The sequence below is a fragment of the Ursus americanus genome, chromosome 2 (assembly GCF_024610735.1).
Source record: "Ursus americanus isolate L20-20 chromosome 2, mUrsAme1.1.p, whole genome shotgun sequence".
Taxonomy (NCBI): domain Eukaryota; kingdom Metazoa; phylum Chordata; class Mammalia; order Carnivora; family Ursidae; genus Ursus; species Ursus americanus.
Genome location: NC_142128.1, coordinates 31213807 through 31237098, shown reverse-complemented (window position 1 = coordinate 31237098; position 23292 = coordinate 31213807). Strand labels below are relative to the sequence as shown.

Below are 23292 nucleotides of genomic sequence, written 5' to 3'. Positions count from 1 at the left end.
GAGAATGAAGCTTAAAAGAAAAATCTCTTGAATAAGAAAATGGAGTTCCCAAAACATCGCCCTGGAGTAAAAAATATGCTGTACTAAGGCAATATTTAGGTAAGAGAATGTAAGACATGAATAATGTGTTGAAAACAACTCTCTAATGCTGTCTCTCCAGGTGTGGGGTGGGAAGGCAGCAGAGAGCAGAGGAGAGGATGTCTCTGAATAATCCATATTCTTGCCTCCCACACCCAAAACACTCCACCCTCATCTCTCTGCAGCCTGGCTGTCCACAGGAGCCGCTGATCTCCAGGGCTTCAGAACCACCAGTGAGCTTGCTCATAACTAAGGGCAGGGAGCTCTCGGGACTACTACTAATAAGATTTCTATGGAAAATTCTTACCATCAACTCAACTTTGAGAAAACGTTATGTTTATTAGCTGGAGTTGGCCTGTACTTATCCAGGGCATTCAAGCAAAAGTAATAAATAATAATGTAGATTTCTCCAGATACATATCAGGAAGCCACTAAAATGGAATTGGGAGGCCAGAAGGGGGAGCCAGCACCTCTCCATGTCCATTACAGGAAAAATGATCAATTACAGACACCAATAGGACAATCCACACCAGGAAAAGATCTAACAACTCCTACAAAAAGACTGACTACTCCAGCAATCAGCCATTGAAAAACTGTCATCCCCCCAAACTCTTGCTTCTCTCCAAAGGACTTTGCTTTCATTCACAACAACCCCTCCCACCTTCCTCCTTCTCCATAAAATAACGCTATTCTCCTTTGTCTGTGGGATTTCCCTATGGTTTGCCATAGCTTGCATGTCCTGGATTGCAATTCTCTATTCCTGAATAAACCCATTTTTCTGATAAAATAACTGTTTAATTTTTAAAGTTAACAATATCATGATTCAAAGGTTAGTAAAGTTGACTAACAAAATATCAGCCCATTTTAACAGGAAAACAGTCTTCCTGAGTACCTGAAGTTCCCAAAAGGGAGAGATCCAGAGAAGACAGAAAAGAATGAACAAGTGGTCTGAAGTCACAGAGCTGCCACTATTTTTCCCATCAAGACAAAAAGATCTTGGCTGAAGCTGCATGCCACCAAGTGAAAGGAACTTAATGAACAGCTTGAGCTGTTCACACATCTATACTAACATGGCATAAAACCACTACAGTGTGTTTAGCCAAGAAACCAAAAGGAATAAAAAAAAGAGACCCTAGAAAATACTCAATTAACCCAAAAGGCAGAAAAGGACCAAGGAAGGAATAAAAACCAGAAGGTACAAATTGGAAAACAAACAGCCAGAGGCAGGATTACATCCAACAATATCAAACATTACATTAAATATAAAAGGACTAAATCACCCAATTAAGGGGAAGAGAATGCCAGACTGGATAATGAAGCAAGACCTATCAAATGCTGTCTAAAAAAGACCCATCTTAAACATAAAGACATAGACAGGATGAAAGCCTAAGGATGGGAAAAGATAAGTTACCTAAACAGTATACATAAGGAAGCTGGAGTAACTCATTAAGTGAAAGAATAAACCGGAGTATAGTCTTACAGTTAAATGTCACTCAACAATGAAAGAACTGATACATACCATACCTGGATGAGTCTCAAAATAATTACACTGAAGAAGCCAGATACTAAAGAATACATATAACATGAATGTGTTTATATAAAATTCCAAAACAGACAAAACTAATCTATAACAAAATAATCATATCAGTGGCTACCTAGAGTGGGGAGTGGGGCACTTGACTGAAAGGATGAAGGTGGTTAAATTTATCAAAAGTCATCAACCTGTACTCGTAAAATGTGTAATTTTACTGAATGTAAAATATACTGCCATGAAGCTGATAAAAAAAAACGTCCTGGCTGGTCTCCTCCTCTGACAACTCTGTTGTCAAATGAGGGGACCTCATTTTTTCCTCTCAGTTCCCTGTTGGTTGCCTTTATACCCCTCACCACAATCAGTAACTTACTTATTTTACCTATAATCTATTTACTCTACGACATCATTAACTCCCTGAGGGCAAGAACCCTATCTTTTTCACTGTTAGATCCTCAACTCTTTATGGTTCCTGGTGCTCTGAAGTTCGGTAATTTGTGAAACACACAAACTGACCCTCCTACCTCATCTGAACATATGAAAAGGCAAATTAAATACAAACCCACACAGACAGACATAATTAAGAACACTCAGAATCAAAGTGTCAGAGGCCCATTTGCTTTACTAGGGATGATCCTAAGTGCCTCATCATTATGTTCTATGTTCACATACGTGTTCAAACAAACTTGATAATCTGGCTTCTCGGAATACAGCAAGGTAGCAGGAAGGAAGAACAAGAAGGAAAGTGCTGCCAGGTCTGCAATGCCCAGCAGACAGATATTTAGAACCAAAAAAGGAAATCTAAACACCCAAGACCCAACCTCCTCTAAGAGCTTTAGGGTCATTTAGCATAAAGGAAAGAATCCCACGCCTTCCTCTGCATCTAGGTGTTAGCTTCCTGAATTAAGACAGGTTTAAACATATTACTTCCCTATTTTCACCAAAAACTATTAAGATCATAAAGTAGTAATCTTTTAAAGTATTACACAATAATCCGAAAAATGTTCACTGAGCAAATGTTAATATGCTTCAGAAAATGCACTGGAGGCACCAAGGCTAGAGCAGCAAGCACGGTAATGCTCTCAAGGGGCGTACTTTCTCCAGGAAGAAGACAGGCAAACAACAGAACACGTGCACGAGAAACAAAAAGCCACAAAAGGAACATTGCTACGTGGAGCATTTAACAGGGTGATGCTACAGAGGAACTTTCAAGCCGAGACCTGAATGATAGGCAGCCATGCAAAGGGATGGGGAAGGAAGGCCCTGCGTGACATGTTATCAAAAGCTCCAAAATCCCCCCTCTTTCGAGATGATTCCTCTACTAGTCAGACTGCATGTTGAGTGTTAAATAACACAATCTGAGGGAAAATGTAGGTTAGTGACAACCAAACTAAGGATAATAATCCACTTAGTATTACTGCTTGGCATGTTCAGAGCGGTTCCTAAAGTACACCAGCCAGATAAAATCGTGGCCCACGGAAATGCAAACATTAACCAGGGAAGAGAAACATCTGCCTCTGCTCCACCAGAAACAGTCACAAGTTTCCATTTAACTCTTAAACTTGCTATAAGTTTTCAAGAAACTACACCTAGATCAAAGATTTCCTGCAGCTTTGAAGGCACAGTCTCAGGTCTGAAAAACTCAAGAGCTGGTTGCAAGCAAAAAGGGTCGGCTGCAGCTCCCAATTTCTGTATGAAATGCACACCCTATGCCTCCTTCTGAAGAGGATCTGAAGCAGCTTTGAAATCACAAAATGCAGTAAAGCAAAATGAATATATGCACGACACATATACAGATACACAACTTTTTCCCTCCAAAATCAGGGTGAAAGGAAAGGGAGAAGGATGAAGTCAAGGAGATTCAGTGCATAGCAAAGCAGGTAAAATAAAGATTAAAAGCCCCAAAATGCACAATTACTGTGTTTCCACACCAAATCAACCTTTTTTATATTATCTGTCTTGAACTCAGCTAAGCAACCAACACTGAAGAGGGCTATCACTTATTTTAGGCCTGGAGCTATTAATAAATATAAAATTAAAAAAAAAATCCCACCTTCTCGTAAGCTTCTGTCCTCTGTAATGCAAAAAATCTTAAAAGTAAAATAGTAAAAGGGGGTCAGAAATGTTCAAGTCTATAACAGTATCATAACACCAATCAAACAAGACTCTAAAAAATCAATCTCAGTCCATTGAAAGACTGTCGAGATTTGCCAGTGGCATAGAAAGTAGAGGGACAGACAAGCAGCCCTTCACTGGCTCACTCCTATTCCGAAGCAGGTGCTCTGCCTGATCCAGTAACTGGATTTATACTCTTCCTTCTTCCCCAAATCTCAAAGGACTTTATTAGCTTCTTAAAGTCATGTTCTTTCAGAATAAACACGAAGTATTATTTTTATAGTTGAACAAACAGATGTAAGTTCCCCACCCCTGGAGTAGGGGGGAGGACCCTCTCTTTCTAATCTGAACCCAAAGACACCTTGCAATTCCACGTTGTAAAATACTTCATATATTTTCCTTCACGCAGCACATGATGAAAGAGCAAGGTTAAGAGCCTAGTACCTGACAATAAAGGATTCAAATTCCAGCTCAGCCACTTAATAGGTGGGTGTGATTTGGGGCAAGTATTGTAACATGACCAAAGCTCAACTCCTTCATCTGTAACCTGGAAGGACAAGAGTATACACAGACTTTACTGGGGACTGACATATACATGGCCCATTCCAGGCTCTCAGATTATGCATTAAATGAATAAATGCACTGATGTAAGCTACAGTGCTTGAGCAAGCAGTTTTGTTCCCCAGGGGACACTTGGCAATGTCTGGAGACATTTTTGGTTATCTTATCTAGGGCTGTGTGCTATGAGTATTTAGTAGATTCAAGCCAAAGATGCTGCTAAACACTCTACCAGGGACAGGACAGTCCCTCTGCCCGGGTGCCAAGGATGAACGACCCTGCTGGTACTTGGCAAATGATCAATGATAGTTGCTACCATTTGTTCTCTTCCCACTAAAATTCCCAAACCTTTGACACCTGACAACAGAGGTCACATACTATGCTTAACACACTCGATAAAAATGTTCCAAGCTGAAATCTTCCTCTTGGCCAATATGCCAGTCAGCTGCAACAGAGACTTATAAATTGGGAGTCCCAGAAAATATACTGAGGACTTGGGAGACCAAAAGTATTCCTGAAATTTAAAGTACATTTTGTATTTGTGTACCTTCCCAAAAAGAGGCACAGTAACTTTAATTTTTCCTGGTCGCTATGGTCCTGCATACCCAGGCATTCTTTTCAGTTCCAGGAAAACACCAGCCTTGTTCAGCCTTTGCACTTGTTGCTGCCTCTACCTTGGACACTCTTCCCCAGTGCTGGCCCCTTCCTCCTTCTCGTGTGAGCTTCCTCTGTCGCCTGGTCAGGAAGGCCTTTCTGCCCCACCCTCATTCCTTCTATTCCCTGCACAGCACTTACAGAAGCCCTTTAAAATTACATTAAATTGTTTACTGCCTGTCCCACCCACTGGAAAGGACAGCGGGATTTTTATTTTCAACCCTCACCTGGATGAGTGTTACCCACCACAGCACGTGTGGATGGATAAATAATCGTTAGATGAGTGCACAAATTCTCGAAGGGATCTGGGACGCTTAACAGCTGTGAATCATTACATTCGAGGCATAAGGGAAACAAGATGGGTGTTAAATGAGGGTCCCACAACCTGGGCAGAAGTGACAGGTGCGCCCCCCAAGAAACCCCAACAGGTGACGAGCAGCTCAGAACCTGGCCCACTAACTTTGGTGCTAAAATGGGATGAAGGAAGGGTCCCGAGCAGCACCCGAAAACCTAGCCTGGCGGCCGGCTGTCTGGCCGGCCGGAAAGTGACGGGCACGGCCCCAGGCTGAGCAGGGTCGGGTCCGAGATTCCAGGAGAAGCCAGGCCCCACTTCCTCCGCGAAGGCCGCCCCAACTCCGGACCCTGCGGGCCCCGAGCCGGCCCTGCGCCGCCGGCCGGGGCCCCGGGGCTGCGGGCCGCCTCACCTGCAGGTAAACTTGAGGGCGACGAGCAGCGCGCAGCCGAGCGCCACGGCCCCGCAGAGCAGCTCGGGCCGCCGGCGCGCCATGAGGGAGGCGCCGCGCAGTCCGCGGCGGAGCCGGCCCGCCGAGGACGCTCCGGCCGGGGCCGGGCTGAGGGAGCCGGAGCCCGCGGGGCCGCCGCCGCCGCCACCCTCGTCCTCGGCGTCGTCGCTGCTGCTGCTGCTGTTGCCGCCGCCGCGGCCTCCGCATTCCGACATTACATGCTCCCTGTCGCCGGCTTTATACTGCCGCCGCCGCTTCGGGCCCGAGGGCCCGGCCCGGCCCGTAGCTCCCCAATCCCGCAGCCCGCCGCGCCCGCTAACCCGGACACTCCACGTCAGCCCCACCGCCGCCGCGGCGCCCGCCCCCGCGCAGGCGGCTCCGCCCCCGCCCACGGAGTCTGCGCGGACGCCGGCCCCTCCCGGCGGCCCCGCTCCCCTGGCGATCCCGCCTCTCGCTCACGGAGTCTGCGCGATGCCAACACGGCCTGACAGCCCGGCCCCCCGGCGGGCCACGCCCCTCGCCCACGGAGCCTGCGCAGACGGCCTCCCCGCAAGCACCACCTGCGGCCGCCGGACGTCGTCCCACAGGCCCCCGCCCTGTGTCCGTGGAGTCTGCAGAGAGGCGGGTCGAGCGTTCGGCCAGCCCACGACTGGATCCCCCCCAGCGAGGGCGCTGGGAACTTCGGACACCTGGGAGTCGCCGCTTGTCCTGCTGAGTTTTAAATGCCAGGAGGATGATGGCAGTCGTGCCAGCAATCCGTACGGGCCCCGGGGGACTAGATGCAGTAAATTATCCCCGCTTAACCTGATAGGTGCAGAGATGAGACGTGCCCGGGGTCCCGGAAGGGAGGCGGGCGGCCCCGGTCACTCGGGCTCGGTTTGCACGTCTGTAAAATGGAGGGTAATAGCAGTACCTCTCTCACAGGGTTGTTCTGAGGATAAACTAGGTGATTATGGAAAGTGCTAGGCCCACAGTGAGGTCTCACTAAATCTCAGTTACTGTAATCTCCCAGCGTCCACGATCTGCATCAGGTAAGCTCGTGTGCCCGAGCCTCATCTCCCTCCCCCACAGCCCTTGGCTGAGGGTCTGTGCTGCCTGTACTCACCCCACAGGTGGCAAGAAAAACCGAGCTTGGAAAAGTCACTTGACTGAGCCCGCAAAGCTGGTACTAGGTGGGAAATTCAGACTCAAAGGCAGGCCGCCCAAGTGACCAGTGACCCACTGCTGACTCTCACAGGTCTCTGACTCAAAATGTTAGGTTGTTTCTAAAGTTTTGTGGTTAGAAAGGACAAGTCAATAAGGGATGAAATGCGATTTGAGAGTGACAAAGGAATTGCTTCCGTGAAAGAAAGGAGCAAGTGTACCAGGGCGAAGCGAAGTTCATAATGACACAGCTGCTGGGGCCACAGGTGACTGTGAATAATCACAAACTAGGCAAATAAAATTCTGAGGGAACTAGGGCAGTATGACTTCAGGCGAAAAACAAACAAAAAGTATGGGCGGGCGAGAACCAGAAGGCGAGACCTCACCTCTGCCCCAGGGCAGCTGCGTGAGCCTGGGGCCTGGCTTCCAGGTAAGGGGCAGCTACTGTTGGCTACCTTGCTAGGGGGCCCAGGCATTCAGTGTGTCCACCACTGAGGCCCAGTACGTTGGCAGCTCATTTACACCTACCATTTTGCTATAGCTGTCATGTCCTTTTTATTCCTTACTTCCCTTGTTGCAATTTAGTGGATATTTGCTAGTATCCCATGAATTAATGATTTTAAACTTTTCTTTGGTTAAATCCATAGCAGTTGCTCTGGGGACCACCGTATAGATTTTTTTCAGAATTTCCACCTCAAATTTATATTACCTTAATTCCGGTAAGAGACAGAAGCTTCTCCCACATAGCTGTTTCCTCTTCCCATTCCTGTGGTACCTTCCTTTTTAATCTATCATATTATAAACTCAGTAATACAGTGTTTTCGTACTGTTCTATATACTCTTGTTTTTATAGATGCTGAAAAAATGTATTTCTAGGTTTTTTAATATTAACCTTACTTACCATTTCTAGTCCCTCTTGATTTGACTGTGTAGATCAGTGTTCAGTAGTGTATTACTAAGGAAAATGAATATGGCCAAAAGTCACCAGTCTCCATTCACTGTAGGTTGCTAGGACAGAATCCACCCTACACTTCTATAAGACACCTGTCATCGGCACAGGCCTTTATAAGGTCCAAAGAACTTTTGCTGCCTGTGGGTTCTCTCTTAAGACCCACAATACCTCGTGGCAATGCAAGGTCTCATAGGCCAGGAAACCGCCCTGGAATTAAGAAGGCATTTCATTTCCTTTTCTTTATCTAGACATCTAGCTGCTGCTCTGACACCAGAATGTACTTCTGAAACTGATAAATTCAGTTCTGAAGACACCAGGCAGTCAGGGTCAGGCTGCACTGCTCTTCGAGGCCAAATCAGCCATAACTTGTCCACATCGACCCATAGCTGAGCTTTCATGGCCACTTTTTATGCCATAATCAAGTTGGTGGAGTTTGAGAAGGGGGCAGGGAGAGTATATGTTATATGTGTAAATCCTTTCTTGGAACCAGACAGAAATAATGCTTATTAACTTTTAAAGCTTCTAAGCATTTACTTAGCAAACAGGATGTGCCTGAAAAGGTACAGGTTGGCAGGTGTTGCAGGAGGGAAGCCTATGCCCTGAGCCTGGGCAGTCTGGACAATGGTGGCTACGCTTCTTAGAGACCTTGATTCAGGACCCCAGAATTGGCTTTCCAGAAATTGGTATTCTTCCCTTGCAACAAATACAAGAAGTCTATATTCTAATCTCTCCAGGCCAACTAAAGAGTCTTTGAATTCTCAACCACTCAAAGGATCTCAAACTAAGGTTCTAGCATGGATTCCAAACATTAAGACAACTGACTTTTTCCTCTGTTAACTGAAACAGAGCACCAGAGACCACTTTTTAACATCTGCCTTTCTCCCTGGAAAAAGGAGTTTGGAAGAAAGTACAAAGAAGAAAAAAATGTAATGAAGGCCATCAGACTAGAGAAACCTAGTAGAAAAATAACACTACTAGTCTATTCTATAGAAAATATCACCGATAACAGATGATCTGTTTGGCAAATAAGATACACTCCTAATGCATCCACCAAGTAAAACTGGTCCCAACGGCCTTCTCTCTCATGGAGGGAAACCAGGGTCTCTCCTGTCTCCAAGGAGTCACGGGGCTTGCTTGTCCGTCTGCAGCCTCAGGTTCTTCTCAGTGCTCCACTTGTCTCACCTCACTACCAGCAGCTATGCCCTCCTCTCCGTGGCGGATGGACTCACATATAGAACAAAGACCCTTTTCTGTTACCTCCCTAAACCCACTTGTTCAAGGCTGTCACAAGGAAGTGACTGCACAGGGGTCTGGAGGCTTGGCACATCGCAGCCCAGCAGATCCCTGTCTTCCAAGTCCATCCACCACTCCCCCAGACCCCCATCCCCAACCAGGACGCAGCACTGGTAACATCCTCAGGACATAGCAGCCCCCCACCCCCACCCCACACCCTGCCGACAACTCTTCCCCCTAGCTCACTACGTCCCAGCCTCTGAAGCAGGTCAGGGTCCCAGAGGGCAACTTAGCTCTGTCTCTGTGTCTGCCAGCCATCCTGATCATGCCTTCAGTGGTCTTTGAACAACCAAAACAGCCCTACTGAGAGGGTGGTGCCGGTCATCTGTAGAAACCCACGGCCCACGTCCTAGTTGGCTATTTGTCTCCCTGCTAGTCATGCATCTGAACGAAACAGAAGAGCCCCAGAAGAGTTAACGTGTCACTCAACAAGAGAAGCTCCTTATCAGCCCAAATCTGGGAGAGAGTGGGCCAGAGTGAAAAGTCACTTGCGTGTCTAATTTGAATACTATCACTAATTGCTTAAGTAAAGGTGTTAAAAAAAAAAAAAATCAAACCTTGTGATGTTAGGGCCCAGTTTCAATGATTCTTCAGGGGGAAAGGACCACACCAAAAAATGAAAGACATCTATATATAAAATGTTTATTACAGGCAATATTGGTCCATACACTACACAATACCAACAGTACAAGTGTAATCTTTCAAAATCATCATTTAAACAGCAAAAGACCAAGAAATAAAATTTGAGTCAACTGATCATTTTTCAAAATAGTCTCAATGCACATTATCCTTAGTTCCCTTATTATAGTGAAACATACAAATACAGAAAAATACCCCATTTAACATGTACTAGTGTTAAATGGTTATTTGGCTTAAAATCTGAGTTAAGAAAATCCTTTTTAGCAACCTACGTACAGATAAGTAGCAAACTTTATTATATTAAACAAATTTGTTCCATTTAAAACGTGAAGAATTTCATCCATCATGTCTTCTGACCCCTAGCGCAAGTGTCTATTCTCTCACCATGATGGTTCTTATCTGAAGGACCAACTCCAGGAGTCGTCTTAGACATAACCTTATCCTCTTCCCCAACACACTTCATCCAAAAGTCTGTTCAACAGATGGCAACCAGGTAGCGGTCACGTCGCCATTTGATGCCAATGGTGCCATGAGAGCGTGGCCAGACCTGTTCAACAGCCCGTTTCCTACCTACTGTGGGTTGCTGCTCAGGAGGTACGATAGACGCCAATACAAGCAGAAAATCTGCAGCTCCTCTGCTACGTGCCTTAGAACACTTTCAATTTTTCTGGTCAATGCTTTGATTAGGTAACATACATAAAAGCCAGCATATTAGTTTAAATCTTTAAACAAAAAACTATATTTTCCAAAGTCATTATCATTTGGGGCGATTAAGTGATCTTTTCTTGCTTTGTTGAGCTTCATCTTTAGGGCATCCCTTCTTTCTTCCCATTCATGCAGTTCGGCGTTCCCGTGTGCAAACTTACAGCCGTTCCCTTCTGTGCAGGTGCCATTCATATACCTGCAGGGAGAGTCGGCGTGGTGAGCATCCACGATTTATACAAACCCCAAACGTGCATGCTTCACTAGCTTGACGATTTGCATAAAACTTTTTTTTTAAAAGATTTTATTTATTTATGTGACAGAGAGACAGCCAGCGAGAGAGGGAACACAGCAGGGGAGTGGGAGAGGAAGAAGCAGGCTCCCAGCCGAGGAGCCCGATGTGGGACTTGATCCCGGAACGCCGGGATCACGCCCTGAGCTGAAGGCAGACGCTTAACGACTGCGCTACCCAGGCGCCACTGCATAAAACTTTTAGTTCAAAATCTTAAGCCTAGAAAAATGAACATTATATAGCCTTGACATCTACAACGGGAAAAATGAGCTCTTTTAAATATATTTAATGAGAAATACTGATTGATGGGGGGAGGAAAGATCGCAGTCCTTCCTGATGCAGGGGAAAGGAATCAGAAGTGGAACTAAGTAAAAGAGGCTTCCTATAGTTTTGGGTATCACGTGGATCTAAATTGGGAAATTAAATATAAACAGTGATTCGACAAAATGAGGAGCAAGTCAAAACTATCTGGTTTTTTTGTTTGTTTGTTTGTTTGTTTGTTTGTTTGTTTTGGCTAAAGAATCTTCTAAGGCAACTTAAACAAAGGAGCGATAGTAACATCTTCCTTTGACCGGAGTCGGTTCCATACATGCACTCGAACAGCCAGTGTTCAGAGGCAGCTTCAGAACTGACGAACACCCACCGCAGGGCACGTTGTGGTTAGCCACTCACCCTTGACAACTCAAAGACGGTTTGGGCAAATTGGAACACACATACATCTCTCCTCGGTTATCTTAAGACATCTCAAACCCATACGGACAGACTAGTCAGTCTTTTCATGTAACCACAGAAGAGTGAAGAAACATCCAAGAAGCAACTAACACTTTGAGCCCAATTCCAAGCATCCACTCCTGGACCTCAGCACCCACATAACCTCTGCCCACCGAAAGAATGACTGCCAGAGTCATGTGACTGCAGCAGTTTTCGCGCGGGAGTTTGCGAACGCTACGTACCTATCACAAATACTAAAATACCCTGTTGGAAAGCGGTGCTGCCAGCAGTACTGGTCGTCCTCGGTGTGGAAGACCTTCTCTTTGTGCTTCTCGGAAGAGATGTGGCCTTGCCACTGCTTCTCGCTGTTACAGTTCTTCCCGCACATCCAGCAGTGGAAGTCCGCCTAAAGTGCACGAAAGACACGCGTCCCATCAGTGGGTGTTGTCTGTGTCCCTCGATGGGCTAAACACGGTTCAGGGAGGGCACCAGGGCTAGAAACCACTTGACCTCGGACCTAGACTCTATTCTCGGGGAGCCCGTCCGGTGGGGGAAGCCAGGCAAGAACATAAAGCTCAAAGTCAGAAACAGGACCAAGAAAAGAATCCCAGCACTGGGAGGGGGCCAGAGCACAGGCAGCAGAGTGCAGTGGTGATGGACTCAGCCAGGTTCCAGCAAGTCTCTGGCAGAGAGGAGGGGCTGGTGTGCAAACAAGGATGGGAGGACAAGCGGCCAGGTTCACATGAGGACCCTGGGAAGGATGAACTCTGTGAGGGCCAGCAGAGAGGACGGGAAAGCCCGGAGCTCTCCAGCTGCAGAGGGACAAGCAGCCATGTCATTCAGGGCACAGGAAATAAGCTCCTACTATGGGCCAGGACTTGTGCCAGGGACCAGGGAAGTCCAAATGCTGAGAAACACTGTCCCCGGGGCACAGACCGACACAGAAGGAACTGTGTTCTGGTCGGTGGAAGTATCACCACAGATGCGCGCTGTAAGCGTCTGAGCAGTGTTCCCCCAATGCCCTGGGTAAGAATCATTTCAAGTGGGTAAGAACAGATTCCTGGAGACTTCCCATGAGACTGTGACTCGCTATGTCTGGGGGACAGAGGAAGATCAACCTGATTAAACAGCCCAGGTAAATCTCACAACCCAGCAGGTCCAGATGACCCTGCTCTGGGAATATAGGAATACTTAAAAGGTGGCCAGGGAATCAGTGCTGTGCCTTGGTGGAGGGGTGGAGTTCACAGGACACGTCCCAGGCCCACACATGGGGGCAAGGCCAGGCCAAGATATGACCCGGATCCAGCTCAATCAATTATGGGGAGGGGCCAAAAAACAAAACAAGAAACAAGGAGTGGAATAACACATATGCCTGTGTCCTCTAAAAACACAAGCCAGGCAGAACTATAGCTTAGGAATAAGTATGTCAAAGATAGGTAAACAGAGCCTGGAAAATACACACTGGATCTTGTCCCTCAGGGATGGGGGAAAAAGGGGGTTCCAACCCTATCTGTAAACATTTGATTTATTTCACAAAAGCAAACACAATGAACTGTTAACATGGTAGGCTCAAGATATTCATTATATTATCCTCTTTACTCTCATAAAAAATTTTAAAAGAAAACCGCAACAGTGAAAAAAAACAAAGATGACTTGATGTCTCCACAGAAGAACCCTGAGACAGAGGCCAGATGCCAGCAGGTAAGGAGGGAATGGGGGGGCAGCACCCCCACTTCCGGAGCATCTTCTGAGGCCCAGCATTGGCCTAAGTGTCTGGGACCCACCCTACTTCACTTAACCTATCGCGACCCCCCTTGGGGACGCTCAGTGACCTGCCCCAGGCCCCAGGCTAGTAAGGAGAGGCCCCAGCACTTGGGCTCCAAATTCTCTGGTCCAAAGTCAGCAAAAGGATCAAGGAAAGATCTGCTAGAATAGAGGGACTTAAGCTAACGGCCCAAGGCCACCAGAGGGAGATGGAGAGAAAGGAGGAGGGCAGGTGGCCAGGGAGGGAGGCAAGCATGGAGGAAAGGGAAAGAAAGGAAAGGTTCCGTCAGTGGTGGAAGCAAAGGAAGGGGAGGTGGAGTTACCACCGGGACTCACGGTAACTTCAGCGTAATCTGTCGGCATGTGAATTTGCTTTCCGTTTTCCTTGTTTGACTGACTGGCTACATCGTCACTTTTTTCATTTTTTTGACTCTTTAGCCAGAGTTCATAAAACTGTTCCATATCTTGTACTAAAGAAAAACGAATCACTTTCAGCAGTGGAGATTTAAATACACCATGGAAATAAACACAAGATCATGCACACCTTTGGTATCAGCTGGCGTACATTTTTGAGAGGAAAGCGAGAGGGCGGAATGGAGCCGGATTACGTTAGGCAAGGAGAGGTCCCCTGTCCAAGGGGGAGGTAAACTCTCATGGCTCTGAACCTAATTCCGGACTGTTAGAGTGCCAACATTAGCTTTCAAGATGAATTAACTCCCTGCGTTTGCAAGACCCTTTGGGGTTGCTGAAAAGTCAGAAACCGTTAAAAGGATATTGCTTAAAAAAAAAGAAAAAGAAAAAGAAAAAGCACCTCCCACTGCCTCATGTTGCCCCCAGTAAAACACTATCACCCCCACAACCACTGGGCTACTTAACACGGCTCGGGGGCCTGCAGCGGATACACCCCCGTCTATAGAGAAAGACCAGAAACTCACTACCACTGGGACGACATTCTGACCCTGACGGGAGCCCATCAGTCGAGCCACCATCCCCAAGGACCCGCATGCTGGGGTGCAATTTACAACAGCACAACCGTGACCAGGTCCTGGGCAGTGGCCACAGGCTGCTTCCTACAGTGAGGACAAGTACATTCGGCATCACAGGTTTCTCGGCCCCCCCTCCGCTGACAATCTGGGGCAGCTAATTCTCTGCTGTGGGGGGCTTTCCTGCATGTTGCAGGATGTTTAACAGCATTCCTGGACCTCCTGGACTCCACACACTGGATGCCGGTAGGACACCCTGCCCAAGTCATGACAACAAAAACGTCTCCGGACATTGCCGAATGTCCCCGAGGGAGACAGGTATGTGCGGCAAAATCCATCCCCGGTTGAGAAACACTGCTAGAAAATCTGGTAATGAGGTTAAGGTCAAAAATCGGCTTTGTTGCCTGCTAAGACAAGTGGTCGCCTAGAAATCCTCCATCCAGACCAGTGGGAGCAGGAATCATGGCAACGGTCCTGGTTTGCAAGGACATCTTCAGTGAGGCCCAACAGTATGTCCCTCCTCCAAGCAAGACAGGGAGGAGTCCCATCCACACATGTCACTGAATGTGAACACCAGTTAAACACAGCATGTGACATGCTTCAATCTCATTGGTTCTCGTAATTCAGAGATTGCAGATCTTAAGCAGTTAGTAAATTTCCATCAGTTTACTAGACGTTAAACAACAACGATCCCCGTCCTTGCAGTAAAACCTCTCTGGTCAAAAGGGAAAGGTTGTCTGAGGCTCCTCTCAAAGACTCCCACGATAAACTTGCACTTTGACCAAGATAAACATCCTCTCCTCGGGCCTCTGAATCTGGGGCTGTTCTACCGGTAAGGCCTCCTTGAGGAAACCTTCGATTCTAACCTGATTTTTCAGGGGTGACTATTCACAATAGGAGCAGATGGGCTGATTCAGGCAGTCCAGAAGGACTGAACTTCCCAGGCCACCTTTCAGGAACCTGTCTGCGTCATAAATATACCTACGTATTTGTACCCAGCTCTGACCTAAGCAAACACGGATCATGTCAGGCTTTGCTCCACCGACAAAATGGCACAACTGTTTACAATGCAAACTGCTTTCTGAGTTCAAGGTGAGCTGGCATATTTACAGAGAGGAAGGAAACTGCCCAGCAAGCTAGATTTCACAGATGTCAAGCCCCAGTTAAGACAGCAACTTACTCCCGTTCTCCTTCATGTAAGTCCACACTTCCCGCTCCTCAGGACTATGAGCAAAGGAACAGTTACCAACATACTGACATTTTTTCCCAGAAGCAATATGATTGCACAGCTGTATAAAAAAAAATATGAATATGCTTTAAGACAAGAGTACAGTTAGTAAAACTGCCTAATTTTTACATTTAAGCAAAATAAGCATTATTATCTGGGCTAATGCTGAGTAACACAATTATTACATAAGATTACTTTGAATGAATTCAAATTGACTCTAAGCCCAACATACATGAAATGATATTAAGCTTTCTATCTCAAAATTTTTCAAAAGAAAATCTCCAAAAGAAAAAAAAAAAGTATGGAACTAGGATATGGAATATTTTCTTACAAGAAAATGTCTACAACCTCCCTTCTTCAGAGTATCTGCTTTTAACACAGCAGAGCATTTGATCTCCACAATGCAAATCTCCGGCCCCCTTAGTCTGACAGCTTCTACTCTCCCTGCCTAATGCCCACAAGCCTCCTTGTCAGCTCCTGGGAGGCAGTAAAGAAACTGCAGACTACTGCAAGGGTCCTTAACAGTGTCAGGAAAAATCTCAGACATTTAGCTTACTTATAACCAATACTGGCAGCTAATGTCAGCCATCATTCGTTCGATATGCATTGTCTGGAGACAATGATTACATGAGCCAGGCCACCCAGTTACATAGCATTCAAATAATACCTCTTCTGGTTTTTTGCATTGTGTTTTCACTAAGTAAATACAGTGACACTGTTAGGAAAATAAGGTGATAGCGATCAGCAGAATGGAGACGTCTCTAAGAACCACAACTATCAAGACCTAAGAAAACCTCCATCACCAAGACAGCTCATTCTTAAATATCATCAATATACTTGTCTTTATAGAGCATTCTAGTACACTTAATTGTTAGCTTACTTTGTGTTTCAACAGAGGCTGGCCCTATGTATTAGTTTACATAATATCAGATGCTTAGCATCAGCTAAAAATCTAAAAGCAGTCAGCCCTTAATACGACAGGTTTCCTCCCTTGGATCAATGTCAACGCCCCCCTCCCTCCAATCCTCTGCATAAACTGAAACCCCGATAAGTTCTTAGGCAGATATTACTAGGGAAACATTTACCATAGTCTCTCAAAGTTCAATGATAAGTAGCAGGGAGAAGAGAAGATAAAGGAGAAGGCCGGCCACTGTGCTGGGTTTTTACATAACACCGTCTCATGTAATCTTCCCTAGGACGTAATTATTCCCATTTACAGATGAGCAAACTGAGGGTGAGTAACTCGACCAGGGCCCTTCCGGCAGACTCTGAAGCCCATTCTCCTTCCACCTCACCATACTGTCTACACACATACACACAGAGTATTATTTCTTCTTTTAGAAAAAGGATCCCTTAGCAATACCTAGTATGGTAGGGAAAAAAGAGGAAACGAGCTACTGCACTGCACGGCAATACAGCACGCCCGAGATTGAAGAACAGTCAGCAGTCCCAGCAGCTGAACTAGAAGCGTTCTCAGTCGTCTTTGTTTTAACAAAGAATGAGGAGGAAACCCATTATCTCCTCTTTTAGAGCCTAAGATATCCACGGTTCCAACAAACCTCCTTCCCCTCCTACCAGGCCCACCGATGAAGATGAAATCACTCAGATCCCCAAGGCTGAAACCACTGCGGATGAAACGCAAACACACCGCCTCCTTCAGAGACTGACCTTGTGACCTGTGTACCTTTACAAAACTCAAGGTAAATTAACCTGCGTCTTCCTCAACCCTCTCCGGCAAGTCAGAGACGGGGGACCGTTTCCGAGGGAACCCTGCAATCCACCTGCTCTGCGTCTCTGGGCAAACAGTTCTCTCCTTCTGTCCGCCGTCGGGGCCGACAGTTTACTGCCTGTCTGTGCTCCAAATGTCTCTGTTAGCTCACACAGTGACCCCCCTCCAGACACTGTCCTGAAGAGTCAAGTCCAGAGCCAGCTCAGGGGTTTGCTCGCACGGTCACCTTCAAGACCACGCAAGGCAGCAGACGGTTATGCAGCAAACGTGCCACCTCGTGAATGAAATACTACCCTAACTTTCAGTTGGTCTGGTACTTTCTTTCTAAGGTTTTTTGAAGAACATTGGATTACTTTTAGAAAATCCTATAAAGTGGGGGATCTTTTACCTAATATCCATTGCTTGAGTCAAAGAAACTTATCAATAGCATTCATAATAACAGAAGGAGGCCTTGAGTTGGAATAGCAAAGCGCAGGAATCAAGTTTAAATGAAATCCTCTCCCACTCACTCCCAAAGTAATTCATCTGAAAACGAAGGTAGGTCATACCCATAACTACCTCGAGTCCACTATTTCCTTTTTCCGAGTAACTCATACAATCCTAGTCAATCTGAAAACTGCCACAGAACCACACATACAAAAGGGGAAGGAAAACAAGAGGACCATTTAAAAATGTTATTACGACGAGCAATGAAAGGGCTCCAAGTTTCAATCTGAATCACTACTACTTTCTAATGATTTGAAATGCCTAATAAAAAAAAAAGTGGCTTAAAAATTACGTATGTACATCAAACTGTAAGGGCATTTGTTTCTTTGTGGGGAGAGGACGGATGTTCATCCACTTCTTACGTTCGATGGACATCACTCTCATCGCACGCCGATCTCTGGTCCACCTAAGAAACATGGAGTTCAGAAAAAAACAAAGACACACTGGCACAAGGCATAATATAAAGGGACAGGTACAACGTTCGTACCTGAAGGACCAGAGATTTTTTTCTCAACCCTTCTAAAAGAAATGCCTATGATTCTGTCATTTCATTTCCTGTTGATATTTGTTAACAGACATTCCCTAGGAATCCTGAACAAAGACCTGATCAAATTCAGAAAAGACACTACCGAATTCTGTCGAATTCTTATCTATGAAATCATAAAAATCTCTTCCCTTTTGCTTTGCAATTACTCCTACGTTATCCACTTTGCTCTGCTCTCTTCAAAGTCAATCTTTTTTTCTTCTATGTATGATTTTATACCCATGTAACAGAGAATTATGAAATAGGCATTGTTTACACACACTCACACACACACACAAACACACTCACACACTACTTACGAGTGCCTTGCTTTTGCACTACAATATTTTCTGTTTTTGTCTGGTTCGATGACTTGACCATTTCTCAGACACTGAGCACACACAAATTTTATCTTCATATTAAGAGATCCAGGCATTATTTGATTGCCAAGTACCTTAAACAATTAAAACATAAGTTTTACTTTTAAGAGAACACCGGTTTTCTGAGAACAAAATACTGAACTGCCGTGTATTCCTTTCCTCGTAATAGCACACAATTTCTGACACGTCTGGTCTGATGTGTTGACCATTATGTACACTATCGGAGACACCGAGCACATAACTAAATCTCTAATTCTCCAAGCGATGCAAGAGAATACGATAGTTGCAGATTACACACGCCAAACCTCAACTTATGAAAGCCAGCTCCGGAGGGTGGTAACTAGAATTCTGTGGGGTGGGGGCGGGGAGGTAGTGGACAAAGCAGTTCTGCCAGGTGGGAAGCAGAGCCACAAACAGTCTACCTCCCTTACTGCCAGGATCCCCACAGCCCAAGAACCAAACTGTTCGGCCAATTAAACTGAATAAGACAATTGTATCCTACAGCCTTGGCAGGTATTATAGGATGCCACTTTTTTAAAAAGATGATCAAGTAAAATTTGGGATTTTTTTCACATTAAGTCAGTGAACAGTAAGAATGTAAGTGGCCTACAAGTATAAACCACAACTGGGGCGCCTGGGAGGCTCAGTGGGTAAAGCGTCTGCCTTCAGCTCGGGTCATGGACCCAGGGTCCTGGGATCGAGCCCTGCGTCATGCTTCCTGCTCCCACGGGGAGCCTGCTTCTCTCTCTCTCTCTCTCTGTACCTCCCCGCCCCCCCAAGCCCCGACTCATGCTCTCTCTCAAATGAATAAATACAATCTTTTTTTTAAAAAGTATACACCACATCTGCCAACAACTGGCATCCACTAGGCCGCTCCAGAAAGGATGCCAAATGCAGAAAGTAGACAAGAGGAAATACCTGAGCTCCAGGTATGTTCGCTTCCAAATTTTGCCAATATCGTTTAGATTCTTGAGCGATAGCATCATGTGAGATACCTGGGAAATGTACAAGCCTTCCTTTAGCTTCTCCCTCTGCATGAATGGCCCACCAACCCCATCACAGCCACGATGCCCTCACAATCCCCCACGGAGCATAATCCGCCACCAAAGACAAATGCATGTCACATCACTCCTTCTCGCAGCAGAATATTTACAAATACAGCTCTTGGTGCCGTCGGAGGAGTCTCGCTCCCTCACAAAAGCACACTATATGCATGAACTGGTACCAACAAGTCACTACGTGACCTATACTCAAAATAAGCCACTCTAACCATGAACAGTGACAGTTTAAAGCTAAGGATAAAATCAATAGTTACGCTGCCATATCACGATGACAGAGAAAAGTCTCGACACTGCTCTGCCGAACCCTGACTGCTTTTGAGGAGACCTTGTTTCTCACTTAAGTTGTTTATTTTAATTCCCGCGCAGTTCACAGACAGCATTCTGCTCGGTTCAGGTGTACAACATAGTGACTCAGCACTCCATCCATCACCCTGTGCCCATCGTGACAAGCATCGCCTCTTTCATCCATCCCCCCGACCTGGCCCTGGTGACCATCAGCGTGTTCTCTAGAGTGAACAGTCTGTAAAGAGACATTTCTGAATCACGCACAAACCTACCTGTTTCATTTTGCAATATCCAGACTTTAAGTTCTACAAGACTGTGTGCATAAAAGCACTCATCTTCCCTTAAACAGCCGTATCGAACCTCATGTCGACACAAATCAAGCTGACACTGACCATGAAAAGAACGTATTTTGGAGTATTTTACTGTTGTCTCTCGCAAAATGTGGACAAGGCACCTAAGATACAAACGGGGTGACATGTTACGGTTCTGCCATAGGTTTTTCAAAAGAAAACAAATAAAAATACATACATACATCATGTCAAGTTCTAGACTGAAAATACATCTTAGATCTTTATCAGAAAAAATAAATCACTTTACACAATTGTTGGATTAATGGGGGGGAAGTAATTACACATTAAATCATAAAATACTTAAATCCATGCAGTAAGAAGCTACAAAACGATAATACTTTTCTGTATTAGACATCAATTTAATAATTCATTTAAAAATTCCCAGCAAAATATACTAATAGACATTTTTAAATAGTCATCATCCTTCAAAACAGCAACAACAAAAGCACAGGGTAAGTAAAATGCCCGGGGTGCTGCTCTGGTTTTATTTGGATCTACAAACAGAATCTATTGTGTCACTATAAAAATTAGAAACTACCAACATACTTATTGTCTTCAAACTCATGCTTTGTAACCGGGTGAGAACAAGAAGTAGAATTATCTTTATTTCTTTTACTTATCATTCTAGGCTTATGATCAAAACATTTCTGGAACAGACAGAGAAGAAGAATTACCACAACAACATAAGACAAAATAGAATTTGTACCATACTTATGCACATACTTATACATTCCATATTTCTACCAATTAATATTTTAAAGTGAGGTTTCCGTATTCTTTTGGATCCTGCTAGTAACTACCGTTGGCTGAGTGACTGCTCCCCATGTGGCCGGACCGGTGTTTAGTACGTTTCTACTCCTGGCCTTTAAGTCAGAAACTCTCACCGATTTTACAGGAGAAAATAAGGTTCGGAGACACTACCTCACAAAGGAATATAAATTCTCCAAGATGCTCTTGGAGAAGTTTGAATACGGTGAGGTTGATCTTTCCATTGCCACCAAAGAAAGCCTCTCTGCTGAACGCCCCTTTCCGCTCCAGCGTCCAGATGTCGATCTCTTCTTGGCAGTAAGCGAATGTGCAATGGCCTGAATACCGACACTCCTCCTCGGCAGCGACGTCTAGAAAGACAGACAATTAACAGACGGTGAACACGTGGCCCCTGTTTTGTCAAAGCCAGCGAGGATCAGCCACGTGTAGGGCACCATCTGAATTTCTGGAACAACTCACGGGCAGCTTCAAGCAAGGATACGCATCTTACTGCACAGGCACGGGATTGGCTCTCAAACAACAGCACACGAGCCTGACGGGTTTTTATTTCTGACAGGGAAAAGGCTCTGAGTCACCCATGTACTCCCCCTAAGTTGAAAAAATCATTTAAGGGCATTCAAAGCGCGTTCGGAGGAAGCGATCTGACAAAAGTGAATCCACGAAGTTCCCTCAAAAGCAACCTTCTCAAAGCCGTAGTTCGGTGCTCTGATTCTGTTTCAACTAAGTCAGGGAACAAGTGTGAGATGGTTCTCTCCTTGAAACCTGGTCAAAGCCTGTTTCCATAAACATCGAGAAAACACACACTCTGTCAGAAGTTAAAGACAGGGGCGCCTGGGTGGCTCAGCTGGTTAAGCAGCTGGCTATTGACTTCAGCTCAGGTCTCGATCTCAGGGTCATGGGATCAAGCCCCATACTGGGTTTTACGCTCCGCGCAGTCTACTTGAGATTCTCTCCCTCTCTCCCTCACTCACTCTGCCCCTCCCCCCTGCTCACACCTGCTCGCTCTCTCTTTCTAAAATAAATAAATTAAAAAGAAGTTAAAAACAAAGGTAAAAATAATAGAAAAAATACAAATGTCTCAACCCAAGGAACCTGCTATTAACTCTACCTACATACTTTTAGTAACAGTAACATGGGACCCGTTGGAGTAAATGTAGCAAACCATTTATCACTTATGTCATGCACGCCAACTAAGTAATTACAGTACGTACCTTTACATATATAATAAGGTCCTTCATAATTTGTTTTTGTTGGTCTTGGACGTATTTTTTTCCATGATTTATCGTCAACATTCTTTATTCTACCAATTAAAATATCCTTCTTACATTTATGATCCATATTAGCATGGTAAGTGAAATCCATTAACTTCGGGCCTGGAAAAGATGTGAAAAAGGATTGCTCGAAGGCACAAAAAGTAACGTTTCATTTCACAGGCACATTTACAAGCAGATGTAAGCAGATGGATACTGATGATTACATTCCCACAAAAATCCTATTTTTATAACTCCCACATGTAAACAAGCCACGGAAGGAATCCATGCCTCTTATACGCTGTCAGGGAACACAAAGTTTTATTCGACCTAGTGGCCCCAAAACATGCCCTTATTGAAGTGTGAGGACAGGCATTCTGATGGCTTCTAAAGGTCAAAAACACCGTCACATACACAACTAAGAAAGAGAATGAAATTGGGTCCAGCAAACTGTGTTTCTATCATCCGACTCAGGGGTAAGATATGAAACAAACCAACAGAAAAGACTTTACTTTTATAAACATTACATCAAATACTGGTCTTAGAATGCTTTTTCTCTAGTTCTTGCTTTATCTGAGAATGACCACATTCTTGGGATGCCTGGGTGGCACAGCTGGTTAAGCCTCTGGCTTCAGTTCAGGTCACGATCCCAGCGTCCTGGGATCGAGATCTGCATCATTGTGCTCCCTGCTCAGCAGGGAGTCTGCTCTCCCTCTGCCTCTGCCCTCCCCCAACTCATTCTCTCTCTCTCTCAAATAAAAATCTTTTTTAAAAAAAATGATCATTTGGGGCGCCTGGGTGGCACAGCGGTTGAGCGTCTGCCTTCGGCTCAGGGCGTGGTCCCGGCGTTGTGGGATCGAGCCCCACGTCAGGCTCCTCCGCTGTGAGCCTGCTTCTTCCTCTCCCACTCGCCCTGCTTGTGTTCCCTCTCTCGCTGGCTGTCTCTATCTCTGTCGAATGAATGAATAAAATCTTAAAAAAAAAAAAATGATCACATTCTTGGGGCGCCTGGGTGGCACAGCGGTTAAGCGTCTGCCTTCGGCTCAGGGCGTGATCCCGGCGTTATGGGATCGA

The 23292-nt window shown here is 45.5% G+C and overlaps 2 protein-coding genes across 5 annotated transcripts in view; both read right to left on the bottom strand.

Moving 5' to 3' along the window:
- The window catches only part of TXNDC11 (thioredoxin domain containing 11), a 64733-nt gene extending 58728 nt beyond the window's left edge, over window positions 1–6005 (bottom strand). For both annotated transcript variants that reach the window (XM_045784351.2, XM_045784352.2), the window contains exon 1: window positions 5641–6005. In XM_045784351.2, the coding sequence (XP_045640307.1) occupies window positions 5641–5894 (254 nt within the window). In that variant the 5' untranslated portion in view covers window positions 5895–6005. The remainder of the gene's footprint in view (window positions 1–5640) is intronic.
- A 3690-nt stretch (window positions 6006–9695) lies between these two features.
- Window positions 9696–23292, bottom strand: part of ZC3H7A (zinc finger CCCH-type containing 7A) — a 35103-nt gene continuing 21506 nt past the window's right edge. For all 3 annotated transcript variants that reach the window (XM_045783836.2, XM_045783837.2, XM_045783838.2), the window contains 11 exons: window positions 22180–22341; window positions 21122–21318; window positions 20747–20847; window positions 20123–20304; window positions 19423–19499; window positions 18445–18578; window positions 17902–18007; window positions 15339–15447; window positions 13512–13645; window positions 11654–11817; window positions 9696–10607 (listed from right to left, as the gene is read on the bottom strand). In XM_045783836.2, coding sequence (XP_045639792.1) covers window positions 10418–10607; window positions 11654–11817; window positions 13512–13645; window positions 15339–15447; window positions 17902–18007; window positions 18445–18578; window positions 19423–19499; window positions 20123–20304; window positions 20747–20847; window positions 21122–21318; window positions 22180–22341 — 1556 coding nt within the window. In that variant the 3' untranslated portion in view covers window positions 9696–10417. The remainder of the gene's footprint in view (window positions 10608–11653; window positions 11818–13511; window positions 13646–15338; window positions 15448–17901; window positions 18008–18444; window positions 18579–19422; window positions 19500–20122; window positions 20305–20746; window positions 20848–21121; window positions 21319–22179; window positions 22342–23292) is intronic.